Source organism: Protomyctophum parallelum (assembly GCF_964188405.1).
Source record: "Protomyctophum parallelum genome assembly, chromosome: 1".
Taxonomy (NCBI): Eukaryota; Metazoa; Chordata; class Actinopteri; order Myctophiformes; family Myctophidae; genus Protomyctophum; species Protomyctophum parallelum.
In genome coordinates, this window is record NC_139697.1 from 106,379,411 (window position 1) to 106,398,419 (window position 19,009).

At 47.0% G+C, this 19,009-nt stretch overlaps 1 protein-coding gene across 2 annotated transcripts in view; it reads left to right on the top strand.

The window, feature by feature from the left end:
- The window catches only part of wdr44 (WD repeat domain 44), a 135,751-nt gene extending 117,007 nt beyond the window's left edge, over window positions 1-18,744 (top strand). For both annotated transcript variants that reach the window (XM_083784636.1, XM_083784635.1), the window contains 9 exons: window positions 10,160-10,224; window positions 10,418-10,531; window positions 11,429-11,551; window positions 11,902-12,093; window positions 13,454-13,555; window positions 14,404-14,519; window positions 14,885-15,012; window positions 17,515-17,664; window positions 18,237-18,744. In XM_083784636.1, coding sequence (XP_083640762.1) covers window positions 10,160-10,224; window positions 10,418-10,531; window positions 11,429-11,551; window positions 11,902-12,093; window positions 13,454-13,555; window positions 14,404-14,519; window positions 14,885-15,012; window positions 17,515-17,664; window positions 18,237-18,325 — 1,079 coding nt within the window. In that variant the 3' untranslated portion in view covers window positions 18,326-18,744. The remainder of the gene's footprint in view (window positions 1-10,159; window positions 10,225-10,417; window positions 10,532-11,428; window positions 11,552-11,901; window positions 12,094-13,453; window positions 13,556-14,403; window positions 14,520-14,884; window positions 15,013-17,514; window positions 17,665-18,236) is intronic.
- Window positions 18,745-19,009: the final 265 nt, after the last annotated feature.

The window sequence follows — 19,009 nt, forward strand, 5'->3', positions numbered from 1 at the left end:
TCAGTCCCTTATCACTCTTGGCCAATAGATGTCTATGTAGAAGAGCCGCCATTGGACTGAAGCCCCATAAAGTGAACAGAGTTGTCGTAACTCTCTCATCTATACGACTCTGGAATAGGATAACCACTTAGATTAGTAGCAGGTCAGTCTGTGACGTCAGTCATTGTTCTAGTAGCAGGTCAGTCTGTGACGTCAGTCATTGTTCTAGTAGCAGGTCAGTCTGTGACGTCAGTCATTGTTCTAGTAGCAGGTCAGTCTGTGACGTAGTCATTGTTCTAGTAGCAGGTCAGTCTGTGACGTCAGTCATTGTTCTAGTAGCAGGTCAGTCTGTGACGTCAGTCATTGTTCTAGTAGCAGGTCAGTCTGTGACGTCAGTCATTGTTCTAGTATCAGGTCAGTCTGTGACGTCAGTCATCTACGACACACCAACTTGGCCTACATGTGACATCATGTCTACGTCACACGTAGGCCCGCTAACCTATATAAGTGCTGACCCACACAGTAGGACTGCATTCCTTCAGGTCATTCATTCAAGGTATTCAGTACTGCATTATTTTACAGAGAGATACCTATAAACTACTGAGAAATGCTTCGTTGGACGGTGCACCTAAAAGGGCTTCCAGAGACACGGTATGATGCTGCTGTAGCCGTGGACCACAAAGTGTACTGCTTTAGAGGAGACTTTATCGAGTCAGAGCGTCGGACTGAAGTGCATGTCTTCAACACACTGTCTTTATGCTGGACCAAGTTGCCCCCAGAGACACATAGAAGAGGACAACGCCCCCTAGAGGTTCACCCCAAGAACACCAGCCGCACAGCTGTGCTGATCGACCCTTTCATCTACATCTGGGGGGGAGTGACTGACACAGGGAACTACAGCACGGTGCTTTATGCATTTGATGTCGACGGCCACAGCATGCTCACACCCAAGGTTTCTGGGACCGTTCCAGAGGGGTGGGAAGACCACTCAGCCTGTGCCTTGGGGAAGGTCATGTTTATCCATGGAGGATTCAATCTGACTGGATACACTAATGACATCTACAAGTTGGACACCACCACGATGGTCTGGGCTTTAATTAACACCAGAGGAACTCCACCTCCTGCTTCATCACATCACTCTGCCACCATCATTGGGACAAAGATGTTTGTATTTGGGGGCATTGGGGGCTACAACACCATCAGAGTGTTTGACACAGAGAATAACTATTGGCTGGACACACCTTCTGCACAGCTTGTTCCAGAAGGACGTTATGGTCATTCAGCCTTTTCCTACAATGGAGAGCTGTATATATTTGGTGGCAGCAACCATAAGCAGGACTTCAATGATCTGTGGATATTCAGTCCAGAGACCTTCACCTGGAAGAAGGTTGAGTCCAAAGGGAATGTTCCATGTTTAAACACAACACGGAGTCACATGGCATTCTGTTGCATGGTGGGAGATCGTATCATCCTCTTTGGAGGACAAAGATCATCCAACACAGTCGATGGTGACCTGTATGTCTTAGACTTGAGTCCTAATCTGAAGACATTATGCAAGCTGGCAGTTATTCAGTACGGTCTGGATCAGTCTGAACTCCCACACAACATCAGGTGGGAACTGGCAGCTATGACTACCAACAACCAATAGGAACTGGCAGCCATGACAACCAACAGCCAATAGGAAAAAAATAACAGCCAATAAAAACGAAATAAACAGAGGGAAAACCGATAATACAGCAGATTTCAACACTGCTCTCCACAGCCAGAAACTACATTTTTGATCTAAATTCAGTTTTTACTAAAATATAACTTATTGGTGTCCAATTTAACTTATGTGAGTTTAAATTTGTTTTGTTTTAGAGAAAAAAAGCGTTATAAAAATTTGCAGTAACTACAGAACCAATGTAGAGTGTAGGAACTACATTTTGGGGGTCAAGGGTCAAATCAATAATAAATGAGGTCAAATCCCGATGGTAACCACAAGGTTCCCGGTTCGATCCCTGTGGGCTCCCCTAGAGTTGGTGTCCAAGTGTCCTTGAGCAAGGCTCTGAACCCCTGATTGCTCCCGATGTGCAGGTTGGTGCCTTGCATGGTTTCCTCCGCCATCGGTGTGTGAATGTGTGAATTCATGGGTGAATGTAATGCACGTCTAAAGTGATTTGGAAAAAAGAGCAAGCGAGTTTCCGCCATATAACCGTCAGCTGCTTGTGACGGAATTCTCCGCCATATAAGCTTTTATGAAGATATAAAACAGGATTGCTGTAAAAAAAAAATATTTTTTTTTCTGGCCTCTCCTTCTACAGCACTCCTTGACCGGTTTGGCGCACGCACGCTGCCGTTCACTTCCTGTTTACGTTCCGACTGAAGTGTCTCATAACTCTAAATCCACGAAGCTCTCCATGGTTTTGACAAAGCGCTGATGTCCGAAGGTCTTTTCTGGTTGTCTGATGTCCGGAGGTCTTTTCTGGTTGTCTGATGTCCGGAGGTCTTTTCTGGTTGTCTGATGTTCGGAGGTCTTTTCTGGTTGTCTGATGTTCGGAGGTCTTTTCTGGTTGTCTGATGTTCGGAGGTCTTTTCTGGTTGTCTGATGTTCGGAGGTCTTTTCTGGTTGTCTGATGTTCGGAGGTCTTTTCTGGTTGTCTGATGTTCGGAGGTCTTTTCTGGTTGTCTGATGTTCGGAGGTCTTTTCTGGTTGTCTGATGTTCGGAGGTCTTTTCTGGTTGTCTGATGTTCGGAGGTCTTTTCTGGTTGTCTGACGTTCGGAGGTCTTTTCTGGTTTTCCGCTGATCGCCATTTGGAACATTGGGCGTTTTCTAGAGCAAGGATGGCCTCGTTTTAGCTCGCTAGCATCAACGCTAATAATGTAGCATCTAAAATGGACCGCGAAACCGGACGTGCATCACACTAAAAACAGAAGCAGATCCCGTGGCAGCCAAGCACCACCACTTTAGTCCACCAGGGGGCAGTGCATGTGTTAAATGGTACTCATTGTTGATGAATGGAGGGATGGACAGACGGACGGACGGACGCTTCTCAAACATTTCAGCTCGTCACCCCAAAGAGTAATTAGACGTTTACCCGGATCCCCAACTAGTGAAAATAGCAGATCTACAAGCTCACAACACAACGTGTTCATGCTGCCTTGTGATCTTGTAGATCGGCTGTTTTCACTACTTATCAAATCATGAAGAAACAAAAATGAGTGGTGCAACCACTCCTATAGACAGCTATGTGTGTGAGTCCCTGTGTCCGAGCACGGAAATAGCATATTGTCACCACCAAGTGTCACTGTTGTGCAGCCTAACACACAGACACAGAGGCCAGGGAGGAGAGCTTGTACAGTACAGTACAGTACAGTACAGTATGTAAACGTCACTCTAAATTCCATAGACTCCAATGCATTTCATAAACTTCACTCTAAAGTCCATAGACGCCAATGCATTCAGTAAACTTCACTCTAAAGTACATAGACTCCAATGCATTCCATAAACTTCACTGTACAGTCCATAGACTTCGATGCATTCCGTGAACTTACGGTTCAGTCCCTTATCACTCTTGGCCAATAGATGTCTATGTAGAAGAGCCGCCATTGGACTGAAGCCCCATGAAGTGAACAGAGTTGTCGTAACTCTCTCATCTATACGACTCTGGAATAGGATAACCACTCAGATCAGTAGCAGGTCAGTCTGTGACGTCATTCATTGTTCTAGTAGCAGGTCAGTCTGTGACGTCAGTCATTGTTCTAGTAGCAGGTCAGTCTGTGACGTCAGTCATTGTTCTAGTAGCAGGTCAGTCTGTGACGTCAGTCATTGTTCTAGTAGCAGGTCAGTCTGTGACGTCAGTCATTGTTCTAGTAGCAGGTCAGTCTGTGACGTAGTCATTGTTCTAGTAGCAGGTCAGTCTGTGACGTCAGTCATTGTTCTAGTAGCAGGTCAGTCTGTGACGTCAGTCATTGTTCTAGTAGCAGGTCAGTCTGTGACGTCAGTCATTGTTCTAGTAGCAGGTCAGTCTGTGACGTCAGTCATTGTTCTAGTAGCAGGTCAGTCTGTGACGTCAGTCATTGTTCTAGTAGCAGGTCAGTCTGTGACGTCAGTCATCTACGACACACCAACTTGGCCTACATGTGACATCATGTCTACGTCACACGTAGGCCCGCTAACCTATATAAGTGCTGACCCACACAGTAGGACTGCATTCCTTCAGGTCATTCATTCAAGGTATTCAGGACTGCATTATTTTACCGGGAGAAACCTATAAACTACTGTGAGAAATGCTTCATTGGACGGTGCACCTAAAAGGGCTTCCAGAGACACGGTATGATGCTACTGTAGCAGTGGACCACAAAGTGTACTGCTTTAGAGGAGACTTTATCGAGTCAGAGCGTCGAACTGAAGTGCATGTCTTCAATACAGTGTCTTTATGCTGGACCAAGTTGCCCCCAGAGAAGCCTGGAAGAGGACAACGCCCCCTAGAGGTTCAACCCATGGAAACCAGCCGCACAGCTGTGCTGATCGACCCTTTCATCTACATCTGGGGGGGAAGGATTGACACAGGGAACTACAGCACGGTGCTTTATGCATTTGATGTCGACGACCACAGAATGCTCACACCCAAGGTTTCTGGGACCGTTCCAGAGGGGAGGTGGGGCCACTCAGCCTGTGTTGTTGGGAAGGTCATGTTTATCAATGGAGGAAGGGCCGGGTATAGATTCACTAATGACATCTACAAGATGGACACCACCACGATGGTCTGGGCTTTAATTAACACCAGAGGAACTCTACCTCCTGATTCAGCAGGTCACTCTGCCACCATCATCGGGACAAAGATGTTTATATTTGGGGGCTTCGGTGATGGGGGCTACAAGACCATCAGAGTGTTTGACACGGAGACTAACTATTGGATAAACACTCCTTCTGCATGGCCTCTTCCAGAAGGACGCTACGGTCATACAGGCTTTTCCTACAATGGAGAGCTGTACATATTTGGTGGCAGGAACCATAAGCAGGACTTCAATGATCTGTGGAAATTCAGTCCAGAGACCTTCACCTGGAAGAAGGTTGAGTCCAAAGGGAATGTTCCATGTTTAAGTCAATACATGTTCAATCACGTGGCATTCTGTTGCATGGTGGGAGATCGTATCATCCTCTTTGGAGGACGTAGATCATCCAACACATTCAATGATGACCTGTATGTCTTAGACTTGAGTCCTAGTCTGAAGACTTTATGCAAACTGACAGTTATTCAGTACGGTCTGGATCAGTCTGAACTCCCACACAACATCAGGTGGGAACTGGCAGCCATGACAACCAACAGCCAATAGGATCTGGCAGCCATGACAACCAACAGCCAATAGGATCTGGCAGCCATGACAACCAACAGCCAACAGCCCATAAAAAAGAAATAAACAGAGGGAAAACCGATAATACAGCAGATTTCAACACTGCTCTCCACAGCCAGAAACTACATTTTTGATCTAAATTGAGTTTTTACTAAAATATAACTTATTGGTGTCCAATTTAAGTTCTGTGAGTTAAAATTTGTTTTGTTTTAGAGAAAAAAAAGCGTAAAAAAATTGCAGTAACTACAGAACTAATGTAGAGTGTAGGAACTACATTTTGGGGGTCAAGGGTCAAATCAATAATAAATGAGGTCAAATCCCGATGGTAACCACAAGGTTCCCGGTTCGATCCCTGTGGGCTCCTCCCCCAGAGTTAGAGGTTCCCGGTTCGATCCCTGTGGGCTCCTCCCCCAGAGTTAGAGGTTCCCGGTTCGATCCCTGTGGGCTCCCCCAGAGTTAGAGGTTCCCGGTTCGATCCCTGTGGGCTCCTCCCCCAGAGTTAGAGGTTCCCGGTTCGATCCCTGTGGGCTCCTCCCCCAGAGTTAGAGGTTCCCGGTTCGATCCCTGTGGGCTCCTCCCCCAGAGTTAGAGGTTCCCGGTTCGATCCCTGTGGGCTCCTCCCCCAGAGTTAGAGGTTCCCGGTTCGATCCCTGTGGGCTCCTCCCCCAGAGTTAGAGGTTCCCGGTTCGATCCCTGTGGGCTCCTCCCCCAGAGTTAGAGGTTCCCGGTTCGATCCCTGTGGGCTCCTCCCCCAGAGTTAGTGTCAAAGTGTCCTTGAGCAAGGCTCTGAACCCCTGATCTCTATCCTTCTTTATACACTATCTGGATAAACCCACATTAAGAACAAGAAGTCAAGAACACACATCACACTGAAAAGGACAAGACGTCATGAACACACAAATTATCCTTTACTTACTTGTAGTTGTATAACTGCTGCACAGTGCACTGTCAATCAGCGTTGTGATCTTGTAGATCGGCTATCGCGGAAGTCGCACTGCATTATAAAACCCAAGAGTAAGAGGAAAGGAAAGGAAAGGTACTATGTTTACCCAGGGTAACTGGACTAAGCAAAGGAAAGGTACTATGTTTACCCAGGGTAACTGGACTAAGGAAAGGAAAGGTACTATGTTTACCCAGGGTAACTGGACTAAGGAAAGGAAAGGTACTATGTTTACCCAGGGTAACTGGACTAAGGAAAGGAAAGGTACTATGTTTACCCAGGGTAACTGGACTAAGGAAAGGAAAGGTACTATGTTTACCCAGGGTAACTGGACTAAGGAAAGGAAATGTACTATGTTTACCCAGGGTAACTGGACTAAGGAAAGGAAAGGTACTATGTTTACCCAGGGTAACTGGACTAAGGAAAGAAAAGGTACCATGTTTACCCAGGGTAACTGGACTAAGGAAAGGAAAGGTACTATGTTTACCCAGGGTAACTGAACTAAGGAAAGGAAAGGTACTATGTTTACCCAGGGTAACTGGACTAAGGAAAGGAAAGGTACTATGTTTATCCAGGGTAACTGGACTAAGGAAAGGAAAGGTACTATGTTTACCCAGGGTAACTGGACTAAGGAAAGGAAAGGACCTACTATGTTTACCCAGGGTAACTGGACTAAGGAAAGGAAAGGTACTATGTTTACCCAGGGTAACTGGACTAAGGAAAGGAAAGGTACTATGTTTACCCAGGGTAACTGAACTAAGGAAAGGAAAGGTACTATGTTTACCCAGGGTAACTGGACTAAGGAAAGGAAAGGTACTATGTTTACCCAGGGTAACTGGACTAAGGAAAGGAAATGTACTATGTTTACCCAGGGTAACTGGACTAAGGAAAGAAAAGGTACCATGTTTACCCAGGGTAACTGGACTAAGGAAAGGAAAGGTACTATGTTTACCCAGGGTAACTGAACTAAGGAAAGGAAAGGTACTATGTTTACCCAGGGTAACTGGACTAAGGAAAGGAAAGGTACTATGTTTACCCAGGGTAACTGGACTAAGGAAAGGAAAGGTACTATGTTTACCCAGGGTAACTGGACTAAGGAAAGGAAAGGTACTATGTTTACCCAGGGTAACTGGACTAAGGAAAGGAAATGTACTATGTTTACCCAGGGTAACTGGACTAAGGAAAGGAAAGGTACTATGTTTACCCAGGGTAACTGGACTAAGGAAAGAAAGGGTACCATGTTTACCCAGGGTAACTGGACTAAGGAAAGGAAAGGTACTATGTTTACCCAGGGTAACTGAACTAAGGAAAGGAAAGGTACTATGTTTACCCAGGGTAACTGGACTAAGGAAAGGAAAGGTACTATGTTTATCCAGGGTAACTGGACTAAGGAAAGGAAAGGTACTATGTTTACCCAGGGTAACTGGACTAAGGAAAGGAAAGGACCTACTATGTTTACCCAGGGTAACTGGACTAAGGAAAGGAAAGGTACTATGTTTACCCAGGGTAACTGGACTAAGGAAAGGAAAGGTACTATGTTTACCCAGGGTAACTGGACTAAAGAAAGGAAAGGTACTATGTTTACCCAGGGTAACTGAACTAAGGAAAGGAAAGGTACTATGTTTACCCAGGGTAACTGGACTAAGGAAAGGAAAGGTACTATGTTTACCCAGGGTAACTGGACTAAGGAAAGGAAATGTACTATGTTTACCCAGGGTAACTGGACTAAGGAAAGAAAAGGTACCATGTTTACCCAGGGTAACTGGACTAAGGAAAGGAAAGGTACTATGTTTACCCAGGGTAACTGAACTAAGGAAAGGAAAGGTACTATGTTTACCCAGGGTAACTGGACTAAGGAAAGGAAAGGTACTATGTTTACCCAGGGTAACTGGACTAAGGAAAGGAAAGGTACCATGTTTACCCAGGGTAACTGGACTAAGGAAAGGAAAGGTACCATGTTTACCCAGGGTAACTGGACTAAGGTAAGGAAAGGTACTATGTTTACCCTGCAGGGTAACTGGACTAAGCTCAATAACTTGTTTACAGCCAGGCCCTGCTCATAGAACATTTCATGGTAGGGGTTCAATGCCTTGCTCAAAGGGCACTTCAGCGGTGGTAATTTTAACGTGCCGGGGATACGAACTAGCCCGTTGGTCAGACACAAAGACGGTCCGTTGGTCAGACACAGAGACGGCCCGTTGGTCAGACACAGAGACGGTCCGTTGGTCAGACACAGAGACGGTCCGTTGGTCAGACACACAGACGGCCCGTTGGTCAGACACAGAGACGGTCCGTTGGTCAGACACAGAGACGGTCCGTTGGTCAGACACAGAGACGGTCCGTTGGTCAGACACAGAGACGGTCCGTTGGTCAGACACAGACGGTCCGTTGGTCAGACACAGAGACGGTCCGTTGGTCAGACACACAGACGGTCCGTTGGTCAGACACACAGACGGTCCGTTGGTCAGACACAGACGGTCCGTTGGTCAGACACAGAGACGGTCCGTTGGTCAGACACAGAGACGGTCCGTTGGTCAGACACAGAGACGGCCCGTTGGTCAGACACACAGACGGTCCGTTGGTCAGACACAGAGACGGCCCGTTGGTCAGACACACAGACGGTCCGTTGGTCAGACACAGACGGTCCGTTGGTCAGACAGAGACGGTCCGTTGGTCAGACAGAGACGGTCCGTTGGTCAGACACAGACGGTCCGTTGGTCAGACACACAGACGGTCCGTTGGTCAGACACACAGACGGTCCGTTGGTCAGACAGAGAGACGGTCCGTTGGTCAGACAGAGACGGTCCGTTGGTCAGACAGAGACGGTCCGTTGGTCAGACACAGAGACGGTCCGTTGGTCAGACACACAGACGGTCCGTTGGTCAGACAGACGGTCCGTTGGTCAGACACACAGACGGTCCGTTGGTCAGACACACAGACGGTCCGTTGGTCAGAGACAGAGACGGTCCGTTGGTCAGACACACAGACGGTCCGTTGGTCAGACACACAGACGGTCCGTTGGTCAGACACAGAGACGGTCCGTTGGTCAGACAGAGACGGTCCGTTGGTCAGACAGAGACGGTCCGTTGGTCAGACACAGAGACGGTCCGTTGGTCAGACACAGAGACGGTCCGTTGGTCAGACAGAGACGGTCCGTTGGTCAGACACAGACGGTCCGTTGGTCAGACAGAGACGGTCCGTTGGTCAGACACAGAGACGGTCCGTTGGTCAGACACAGAGACGGTCCGTTGGTCAGACACACAGACGGTCCGTTGGTCAGACACACAGACGGTCCGTTGGTCAGACACAGAGACGGTCCGTTGGTCAGACAGAGAGACGGTCCGTTGGTCAGACAGAGACGGTCCGTTGGTCAGACAGAGAGACGGTCCGTTGGTCAGACAGAGAGACGGCCCGTTGGTCAGACAGAGACGGTCCGTTGGTCAGACACAGAGACGGTCCGTTGGTCAGACACAGAGACGGTCCGTTGGTCAGACAGAGACGGTCCGTTGGTCAGACACACAGACGGTCCGTTGGTCAGACACAGAGACGGTCCGTTGGTCAGACACAGAGACGGTCCGTTGGTCAGACAGACGGTCCGTTGGTCAGAGACAGAGACGGTCCGTTGGTCAGACACACAGACGGCCCGTTGGGACCCGGTGGGCTTGCAGGTAGCAACGCTGCCCTCCACAGCCAGAGTGCAGAAACTACACTTTTGGTCTAAATTTAGTTATTACTACAAATGAACTCATTGGTGTGTGCGTGTGCGCATGTGCGTGTGTGGGTGAATGTAATGCATAATCTATGTAAAGTGATTTGGATAAAAGCGCTATATAAATGCACTATTTACCTTTATAAAGATGTGGTTGTCATTGTGTTCCTCTCTCTCTCTCTCACTCTCTCAGGACGGGTGTCTCCCTCGCCCTCTCAGGAGAGTCTGTGTTCGTCCAAGTCAGACTCAGACATGGCGGTGAGTTCAGCTCTCACACGTTTGTAAATGATGAACACACACCAAGACACATGTACCCATACTGTGTGTGTGTGTGTGTGTGTGTGTGTGTGTGTGTGTGTGTGTGTGTGTGTGTGTGTGTGTGTGTGTGTGTGTGTGTGTGTGTGTGTGTGTGTGTGTGTGTGTGTGTGTGTGTGTGTGTGTCCGTGTGCAGGCGAGCATGCCAGAGGATCCTGACACAGAGGACCGCAACGCTCCGTTCAGACAGATCCCGTTCTGCAAGTACAAAGGTCACACCGCCGACCTCCTCGACCTCAGCTGGTCCAAGGTATATATGGCCTCTGACCTTTAACCCTAAAGCAGTGGTTCAGGATGTTATGATGTTAGACGGTCAGGATGTTATTATGATGTTAGACGGTCAGAATGTTATTATGATGTTTTAGACGGTCAGGATGTTATGATGTTAGACGGTCAGAATGTTATTATGAAGTTTTAGACGGTCAGGATGTTATGATGTTAGACGGTCAGAATGTTATTATGATGTTTTAGACGGTCAGGATGTTATGATGTTAGACGGTCAGGATGTTATGATGTTTTAGACGGTCAGGATGTTATGATGTTAGACGGTCAGGATGTTATGATGTTTTAGACGCCAGGATGTTATCATGATGTTTTAGACGGTCAGGATGTTATGATGTTTTAGATGGTCAGGATGTTATGATGTTTTAGACGCCAGGATGTTATCATGATGTTTTAGACGGTCAGGATGTTATGATGTTTTAGACGGTCAGGAGGTTATCATGATGTTTTAGACGCCAGGATGTTATCATGATGTTTTAGACGGTCAGGACTCAGGATCTTATGATGTTTTAGACGGTCAGGATGTTATGATGTTTTAGACGATCAGGAGGTTATCATGATGTTTTAGACGGTCAGGATGTTATGATGTTTTAGACGGTCAGGAGGTTATCATGATGTTTTAGACTAGGTGTTGTAGTGACGTGTGGTTGGTTGTAGAACTTATTCCTGCCTCGTAAAGGCTGTCCGACTGTGGCACATCTCGTAGAGAGTTTGGGATGTTTTAGAGTTAGACGGTCGGGATGTGACCATGTGTTCTGTGTTAGACGGTCAGGATGTGACCATGTGGTCTGTGTTAGACAGTCAGGATGTGACCATGTGGTCTGTGTTAGACGGTCAGGATGTGACCATGTGTTCTGTGTTGTAGAACTTCTTCCTCCTCTCCTCCTCCATGGATAAGACGGTCAGACTGTGGCACATCTCTCGTAGAGAGTGTCTGTGCTGCTTCCAACACATCGACTTCGTCACGGCCATCACCTTCCATCCCCGGGTGAGTGACCTCTGACCTCTGTTCTAACCACATACACCATGTACAGGGCCATGGAGAAGGGGGGACTCTGTTCTGACCACATACACCATGTATAGGGCCATGGAGAAGGGGGGACTCTGTTCTGACCACATACACCATGTACAGGGCCATGGAGAAGGGGGGACTCTGTTCTGACCACATACACCATGTATAGGGCCATGGAGAAGGGGGGACTCTGTTCTGACCTCATACACCATGTACAGGGCCATGGAGAAGGGGGCAATTGGGAAAGGGCCTTAGTCGACGGAATAGACACCGTGTGACCCCTGTGTGGGATGACCTTTAACCCCTTAAACTGTGACCTTCCGCAGGACGACCGCTACTTCCTGTCGGGCTCTCTGGACGGGAAGCTCCGCCTGTGGAACATTCCCGACAAGAAGGTGGCGCTGTGGAACGAGGTGGACGGAACCACGCGGCTCATCACCGCCGCCAACTTCTGCCAGAACGGGAAGTACGCCGTGATCGGAACCTACGACGGACGATGCATCTTCTACGACACAGAGGTCAGTGAATACCACGCATCTATGCATCTACGAATCTATGCATCTATGCATCTATGCATCTACGCATCTATGCATCTTCTACGACACCGAGGTCAGTGAATACCACGCATCTATGCATCTATGCATCCATGCATCTACGCATCTACGCATCTATGCATCTACGCATCTACGAATCTATGCATCTTCTATCTATGCATCTACGCATCTATGCATCTACTAATCTATGCATCTTCTATCTATGCATCTTCTATCTATGCATCTTCTACGACACTGAGGTCAGTGAATACCACGCATCTATGCATCTACGCATCTATGCATCTATGCATCTATGCATCTACGCATCTATGCATCTACGCATCTATGCATCTATGCATCTTCTACGACACCGAGGTCAGTGAATACCACGCATCTATGCATCTTTTACGACACCGAGGTCAGTGAATACCACGCATCTATGCATTATGCATCTACGCATCTACGCATCTTCTACGACACCGAGGTCAGTGGATACCACGCATCTATGCATCTTCTACGACACCGAGGTCAGTGAATACCACGCATCTACGCATCTATGCATCTACGCATCTATGCATCTATGCATCTATGCATCTACGCATCTATGCATCTACGCATATATGCATCTACGCATCTACGCATCTATGCATCTATGCATCTTCTACGACACCGAGGTCAGTGAATACCATGCATCTTCTACCACGCTGGTTCCCAAAGTGGGGTCCGGGGACCCCCAGGGGTCCTTTAGGGTGTTCCAAGGGGGTCCCCCAGCTAAATGATAGTTTACCAAATGGACCCTTATGGGTCTGTAACTCTGACGGTGTACAAATAGAACCAAACGGACCCTAGCAATCCGTTTGGTTCCATTTGTACACATTGATGTTACGATATACATTCCGGGGTCCCAGAGATGAACTAGTGTAAAATGAAGAGAAACTGGTTCACAGTTGTGTCTGAGGTTTATGGATTATGAGTGACTCCCTGTGTTTGTTTTATATTCACTCCCAATCTTCCGCCGTAGTCTGAAAACCCACCTTTTCAGACTCCATCATGGCCCATAGCACTTACCCTAACCCCTTAGATAGCATTTCTGTAGACTTAGATAGCATTTGATACAGACTTATAGCATGTTATGTAGACAGCACTATAATTGCATTGTATGTAGTCATAGCACGCCATAGTACATAATGTATAGCATAATAGTATAGATGTATAGTTTATATGTATAGTTTCATTATATAGATATTCCACTGTTACTTTCTTAGCTTACGCATGTTTCTTGATAAATGTTTTTATGTGTCTGATAAATGCCTAAATTGTAAATTGTAAATGATATTGTTTGCAGCGCCTCAAATACCACACGCAGATCCACGTCAGGTCCACCAGGGGGCGCAACCGAGTTGGTCGTAAAATCACAGGAATCGAGCCTCTGCCCGGAGAGAACAAGGTATGCACACATGCACACATACATGCACACACACACGCACACATACACGCACGCATACATACACTCACACACACACGCACACATACACGCACGCACACATACACGCACACATACACGCACACGCACACACACATACATGCACACACACATACACGCACGCACACATACACACAGAGAATGTTCTCTCAGCTCTGACATTTATCTCAGACATCCTCCAGTATGTGCAGAGTCTGCCTGTGATATTAACTAATTTATTATCTCAGACATCCTCCAGTATGTGCAGAGTCTGCCTGTGATATTAACTCATTTATTATCTCAGACATCCTCTAGTATGTGCAGAGTCTGCCTGTGATGTTAACTCATTTATCTCAGACATCCTCCAGTATGTGCAGAGTCTGCCTGTGATATTAACTCATTTATTATCTCAGACATCCTCTAGTATGTGCAGAGTCTGCCTGTGATGTTAACTCATTTATCTCAGACATCCTCCAGTATGTGCAGAGTCTGCCTGTGATGTTAACTCATTTATCTCAGACATCCTCCAGTATGTGCAGAGTCTGCCTGTGATGTTAACTCATTTTAAAAATATATAACGTTTTTCTCCTCCGGTGAAAAGCTGTAATGTGCGCGATGGCAGGCTCTCAGTCAAATCTGGTCACATATATTAGATATAGATATAACATTGGGATACTGGGAAAGAGATCACAGTTTGTCCCGATAAAAGGACGTGATCGGATCTGGACAGCTCGGAGCGCGGCCATGTTACAGGCTTTAAAGGTCTATTGTGTGTTTTTTTAATAATTGTTGGGGTCTGAATTAAAGGTCTATTGTGTATTTTTTCTCCTCAGATTCTGGTGACGTCCAACGACTCTCGCATCCGGCTGTACGACCTCCGTGACCTCTCTCTGTCCATGAAGTACAAGGGCTACGTCAACAGCAGCAGCCAGATCAAAGCTAGCTTCAGGTGACGCGCACGCACACACACACACACACACACACATACACACACATACACACACACACACACACACACACACACACACACACACACACACACACACAGCAGCCAGATCAAAGCTAGCTTCAGGTGACACACGCACACACACACACACACACACACACACACACACAGCAGCCAGATCAAAGCTAGCTTCAGGTGACGCGCACACACAAAACGAATTTCATCCACTTTACCTGTAAAACTGATGAAAGTGTAATTTTTTGGAAAGTGTAATTTTAACGTTGTTGTTGTTCCAGACGGGAACCTGGGAAAAGATTAAGAAAACGTACATAAACTTTATTTTAACGTCTCAATCCTTTTGCTTTCAGCCACGACTACTCGTTCATCGTGAGCGGATCGGAGGACAAGTACGTCTACATCTGGAGCACGTACCACGACCTGAGCAAGTTCACCTCGGTACGGAGAGACCGCAATGACTTCTGGGAAGGAATTAAAGGTGAGTTCACCTCGGTACGGAGAGACCGCAATGACTTCTGGGAAGGAATTAAAGGTGAGTTCACCTCGGTACGGAGAGACCGCAATGACTTCTGGGAAGGAATTAAAGGTGAGTTCACCTCGGTACGGAGAGACCGCAATGACTTCTGGGAAGGAATTAAAGGTGAGTTCACCTCGGTACGGAGAGACCGCAATGACTTCTGGGAAGGAATTAAAGGTGAGTTCACCTCGGTACGGAGAGACCGCAATGACTTCTGGGAAGGAATTAAAGGTGAGTTCACCTCCAAAGACCGCAATGACTTCTGGGAAGGAATTAAAGGTGAGTTCACCTCGGTACGGAGAGACCGCAATGACTTCTGGGAAGGAATTAAAGGTGAGTTCACCTCGGTACGGAGAGACCGCAATGACTTCTGGGAAGGAATTAAAGGTGAGTTCACCTCGGTACGGAGAGACCGCAATGACTTCTGGGAAGGAATTAAAGGTGAGTTCACCTCCAAAGACCGCAATGACTTCTGGGAAGGAATTAAAGGTGAGTTCACCTCGGTACGGAGAGACCGCAATGACTTCTGGGAAGGAATTAAAGGTGAGTTCACCTCGGTACGGAGAGACCGCAATGACTTCTGGGAAGGAATTAAAGGTGAGTTCACCTCGGTACGGAGAGACCGCAATGACTTCTGGGAAGGAATTAAAGGTGAGTTCACCTCCAAAGACCGCAATGACTTCTGGGAAGGAATTAAAGGTGAGTTCACCTCGGTACGGAGAGACCGCAATGACTTCTGGGAAGGAATTAAAGGTGAGTTCACCTCGGTACGGAGAGACCGCAATGACTTCTGGGAAGGAATTAAAGGTGAGTTCACCTCGGTACGGAGAGACCGCAATGACTTCTGGGAAGGAATTAAAGGTGAGTTCACCTCCAAAGACCGCAATGACTTCTGGGAAGGAATTAAAGGTGAGTTCACCTCGGTACGGAGAGACCGCAATGACTTCTGGGAAGGAATTAAAGGTGAGTTCACCTCCAAAGACCGCAATGACTTCTGGGAAGGAATTATCCCATTCTGACCTGAGATCAGATTCATAACGAGGTTTCCACTGCACACACACTGGTCTGATTAAAGGTGAGTTCACATCCGAGACCGCAAATGACTTCTGGGAAGGAATTAAAGGTGAGTTCACCTCCGAGACCGCAATGCCTTCTGGGAAGGAATTAAAGGTGAGTTCACCTCCAAAGACCGCAATGACTTCTGGGAAGGAATTAAAGGTGAGTTCACCTCCAAAGACCGCAATGCCTTCTGGGAAGGAATTAAAGGTGAGTTCACCTCCGAGACCGCAATGCCTTCTGGGAAGGAATTAACCCATTCTGACCTGAGATCAGATTCATACGAGGTTTCCACTGGACACACACTGGTCTGATTAAAGGTGAGTTCACATCCGAGACCGCAAATGACTTCTGGGAAGGAATTAAAGGTGAGTTCACCTCCGAGACCGCAATGCCTTCTGGGCAGGAATTAAAGGTGAGTTCACCTCCAAAGACCGCAATGACTTCTGGGAAGGAATTAAAGGTGAGTTCACCTCCAAAGACCGCAATGCCTTCTGGGAAGGAATTAAAGGTGAGTTCACCTCCGAGACCGCAATGCCTTCTGGGAAGGAATTAAAGGTGAGTTCACCTCCGAGACCGCAATGCCTTCTGGGCAGGAATTAACCCATTCTGACCTGAGATCAGATTCATAACGAGGTTTCCACTGGACACACACTGGTCTGATTAACACATTGAGTACGCCGACTGCCTTCAAAATATAGGCTATAGAATACCGGAGGTGTCTGATCGCTTTTACTTTGAAAGCCATGAACCGGAAACACTTTCCTAAAAAAGTTGACTTTACAAAGTGACCTCAACATCCCCGATCATCTTAATATATTGTTTTACGCTCCAAAAAGCGTTCATATTTTGCGGGAGAGACGGATGAGGAGCAGAAAATAAGCGCCAGCATATCGCTCTATTCATCACCACGGAGAGCGCCCTGGATTAGGAGCTACGAGTCATTCTTTCCGTCTCGCTAACGTGGGAGTCAATAATAAGCTAATAGTTGCACTGAGCGTTAGCATACGGCAAGCGAAAAGCGAAATGCCAAAAAAATAAATAGGAAAAATTCTGAATATTAATATCTCGCCCCGCATCGCTGGGATGTCGCTAGGACGTCCTCAGACGTCCTTAGAACTCTACTCTACTCTATCCTATGACGTTCTCAGGCGTCCTACGTGCTGTAAGTGTTAAAGGTGAGTTCACATCCGAGACCGCAAATGACTTCTGGGAAGGAATGAAAGGTAACCTCTAAGTTCTTTGACACAGTACACAGAGTATTTCATGATCATCAATCGTTTCCATCTTTAGAAATGTCCATATTTCAAGCAGTTTTTTTTTCTCCAAATAAATAAATAACCTTGTGTGTGTGTGTGTGTGTGTGTGTGTGTGTGTGTGTGTGTGTGTGTGCGTGTGCGCGTCCAGCTCACAACGCGGTGGTGACGTCGGCCATCTTTGCTCCTCACCCGGGCCTCATAGTGCCCCCGGAGGCCGTGAGCGGAGCTGCAGCCGCTGAGAAACCAGAGCCCGACCGCCAGAGCATCGACTCTGAAGACTCTGAGACCATTCCTTCAGGTACTAATTTAACCTTTAACTCTGAGACCATTCCTTCAGGTACTAATTTAACCTTTAACTCTGAGACCATTCCTTCAGGTACTAATTTAACCTTTAACTCTGAGACCATTCCTTCAGGTACTAATTTAACCTTTAACTCTGAGACCATTCCTTCAGGTACTAATTTAACCTTTAACTCTGAGACCATTCCTTCAGAGCTTCCGTTGCTCCAGACTGTACGACGGAAGCATTTATATTTTACTCATGATCAGAGCTTCCGTTGCTCCAGACTGTATGACGGAAGCATTTATATTTTACTCATGATTAGAGCTTCCGTTGCTCCAGACTGTACGACGGAAGCATTTATATTTTACTAAACAAACACACCTGTTCGTATGACAATAATAAAATTGATTCTTTGATCTCTCTCTCTGTCTCTGTCTCTGTCTCTCTCTCTCTCTCTGTCTCTCTCTCTCTCTCTCTCTCTCTCTCTCTCTCTCTCTCTCTCTCTCTCTCTCTCTCTCTCTCTCTCTCTCTCTCTCTCTCTCTCTCTCTCTCCGGTGTCTAATGTATTGTCTATGTCTCTCTCTCAGGAGCCCTGAAGACGGACCACACAGAGGTTCTGCTATCCGCTGATTTCACCGGAGCCATCAAAGTGTTCATCAACGTCAAGCGCTACTGACACGCCCCCTGACACGCCCCTAAAACCAACAGGCTCCACCCAGTGACACGCCCCTAAAAACAACAGGCTCCACCCACTGACACGCCCCTAAAAACAACAGGCTCCACCCACTGACACGCCCCTAAAAACAACAGGCTCCACCTCCTGGCATGGGTAACAAGACAACTCACCCCGTTTCTGTTTTCCTCCCAGAGTTTCCCCCATGCAGTGAGGGGTGGGAGAGGCTGGACAGCAGACGGCTGGACTTTGAGTTTCTCTAACTGTAAACTTTCATGACAGCAGAACAGCCTAAGTACAAATATAATTTATGAAAAGCTGTTCACAGAAGTTGTTGTAGGATATGTGGGGATTATCTGACGAGGTACCATTTGAGGGGGCAAAACCTTACACTAAATAATACTAAATTGTTTATAGGGTCAATATAAGTAAAATAATATAGCCTTTCCACAGGAGTATCTGTTTATATTTTTCCAAAAATAATACAAACAGCCAATAGCATATTACAAAGTCATCCCCCTCACTGGGGAAAATTCCGGGAGGAAAGACGGGCAATTCACCGGGGCGAGTCTTCCAGTATTCCCTGGACACGCCCCACCTACCGACACGCGATCTAGAGGTCTAGGGATCTAGAGGTCTAGGGGTCTAGGGATCTAGAGGTCTAGGGGTCTAGGGATCTAGAGGTCT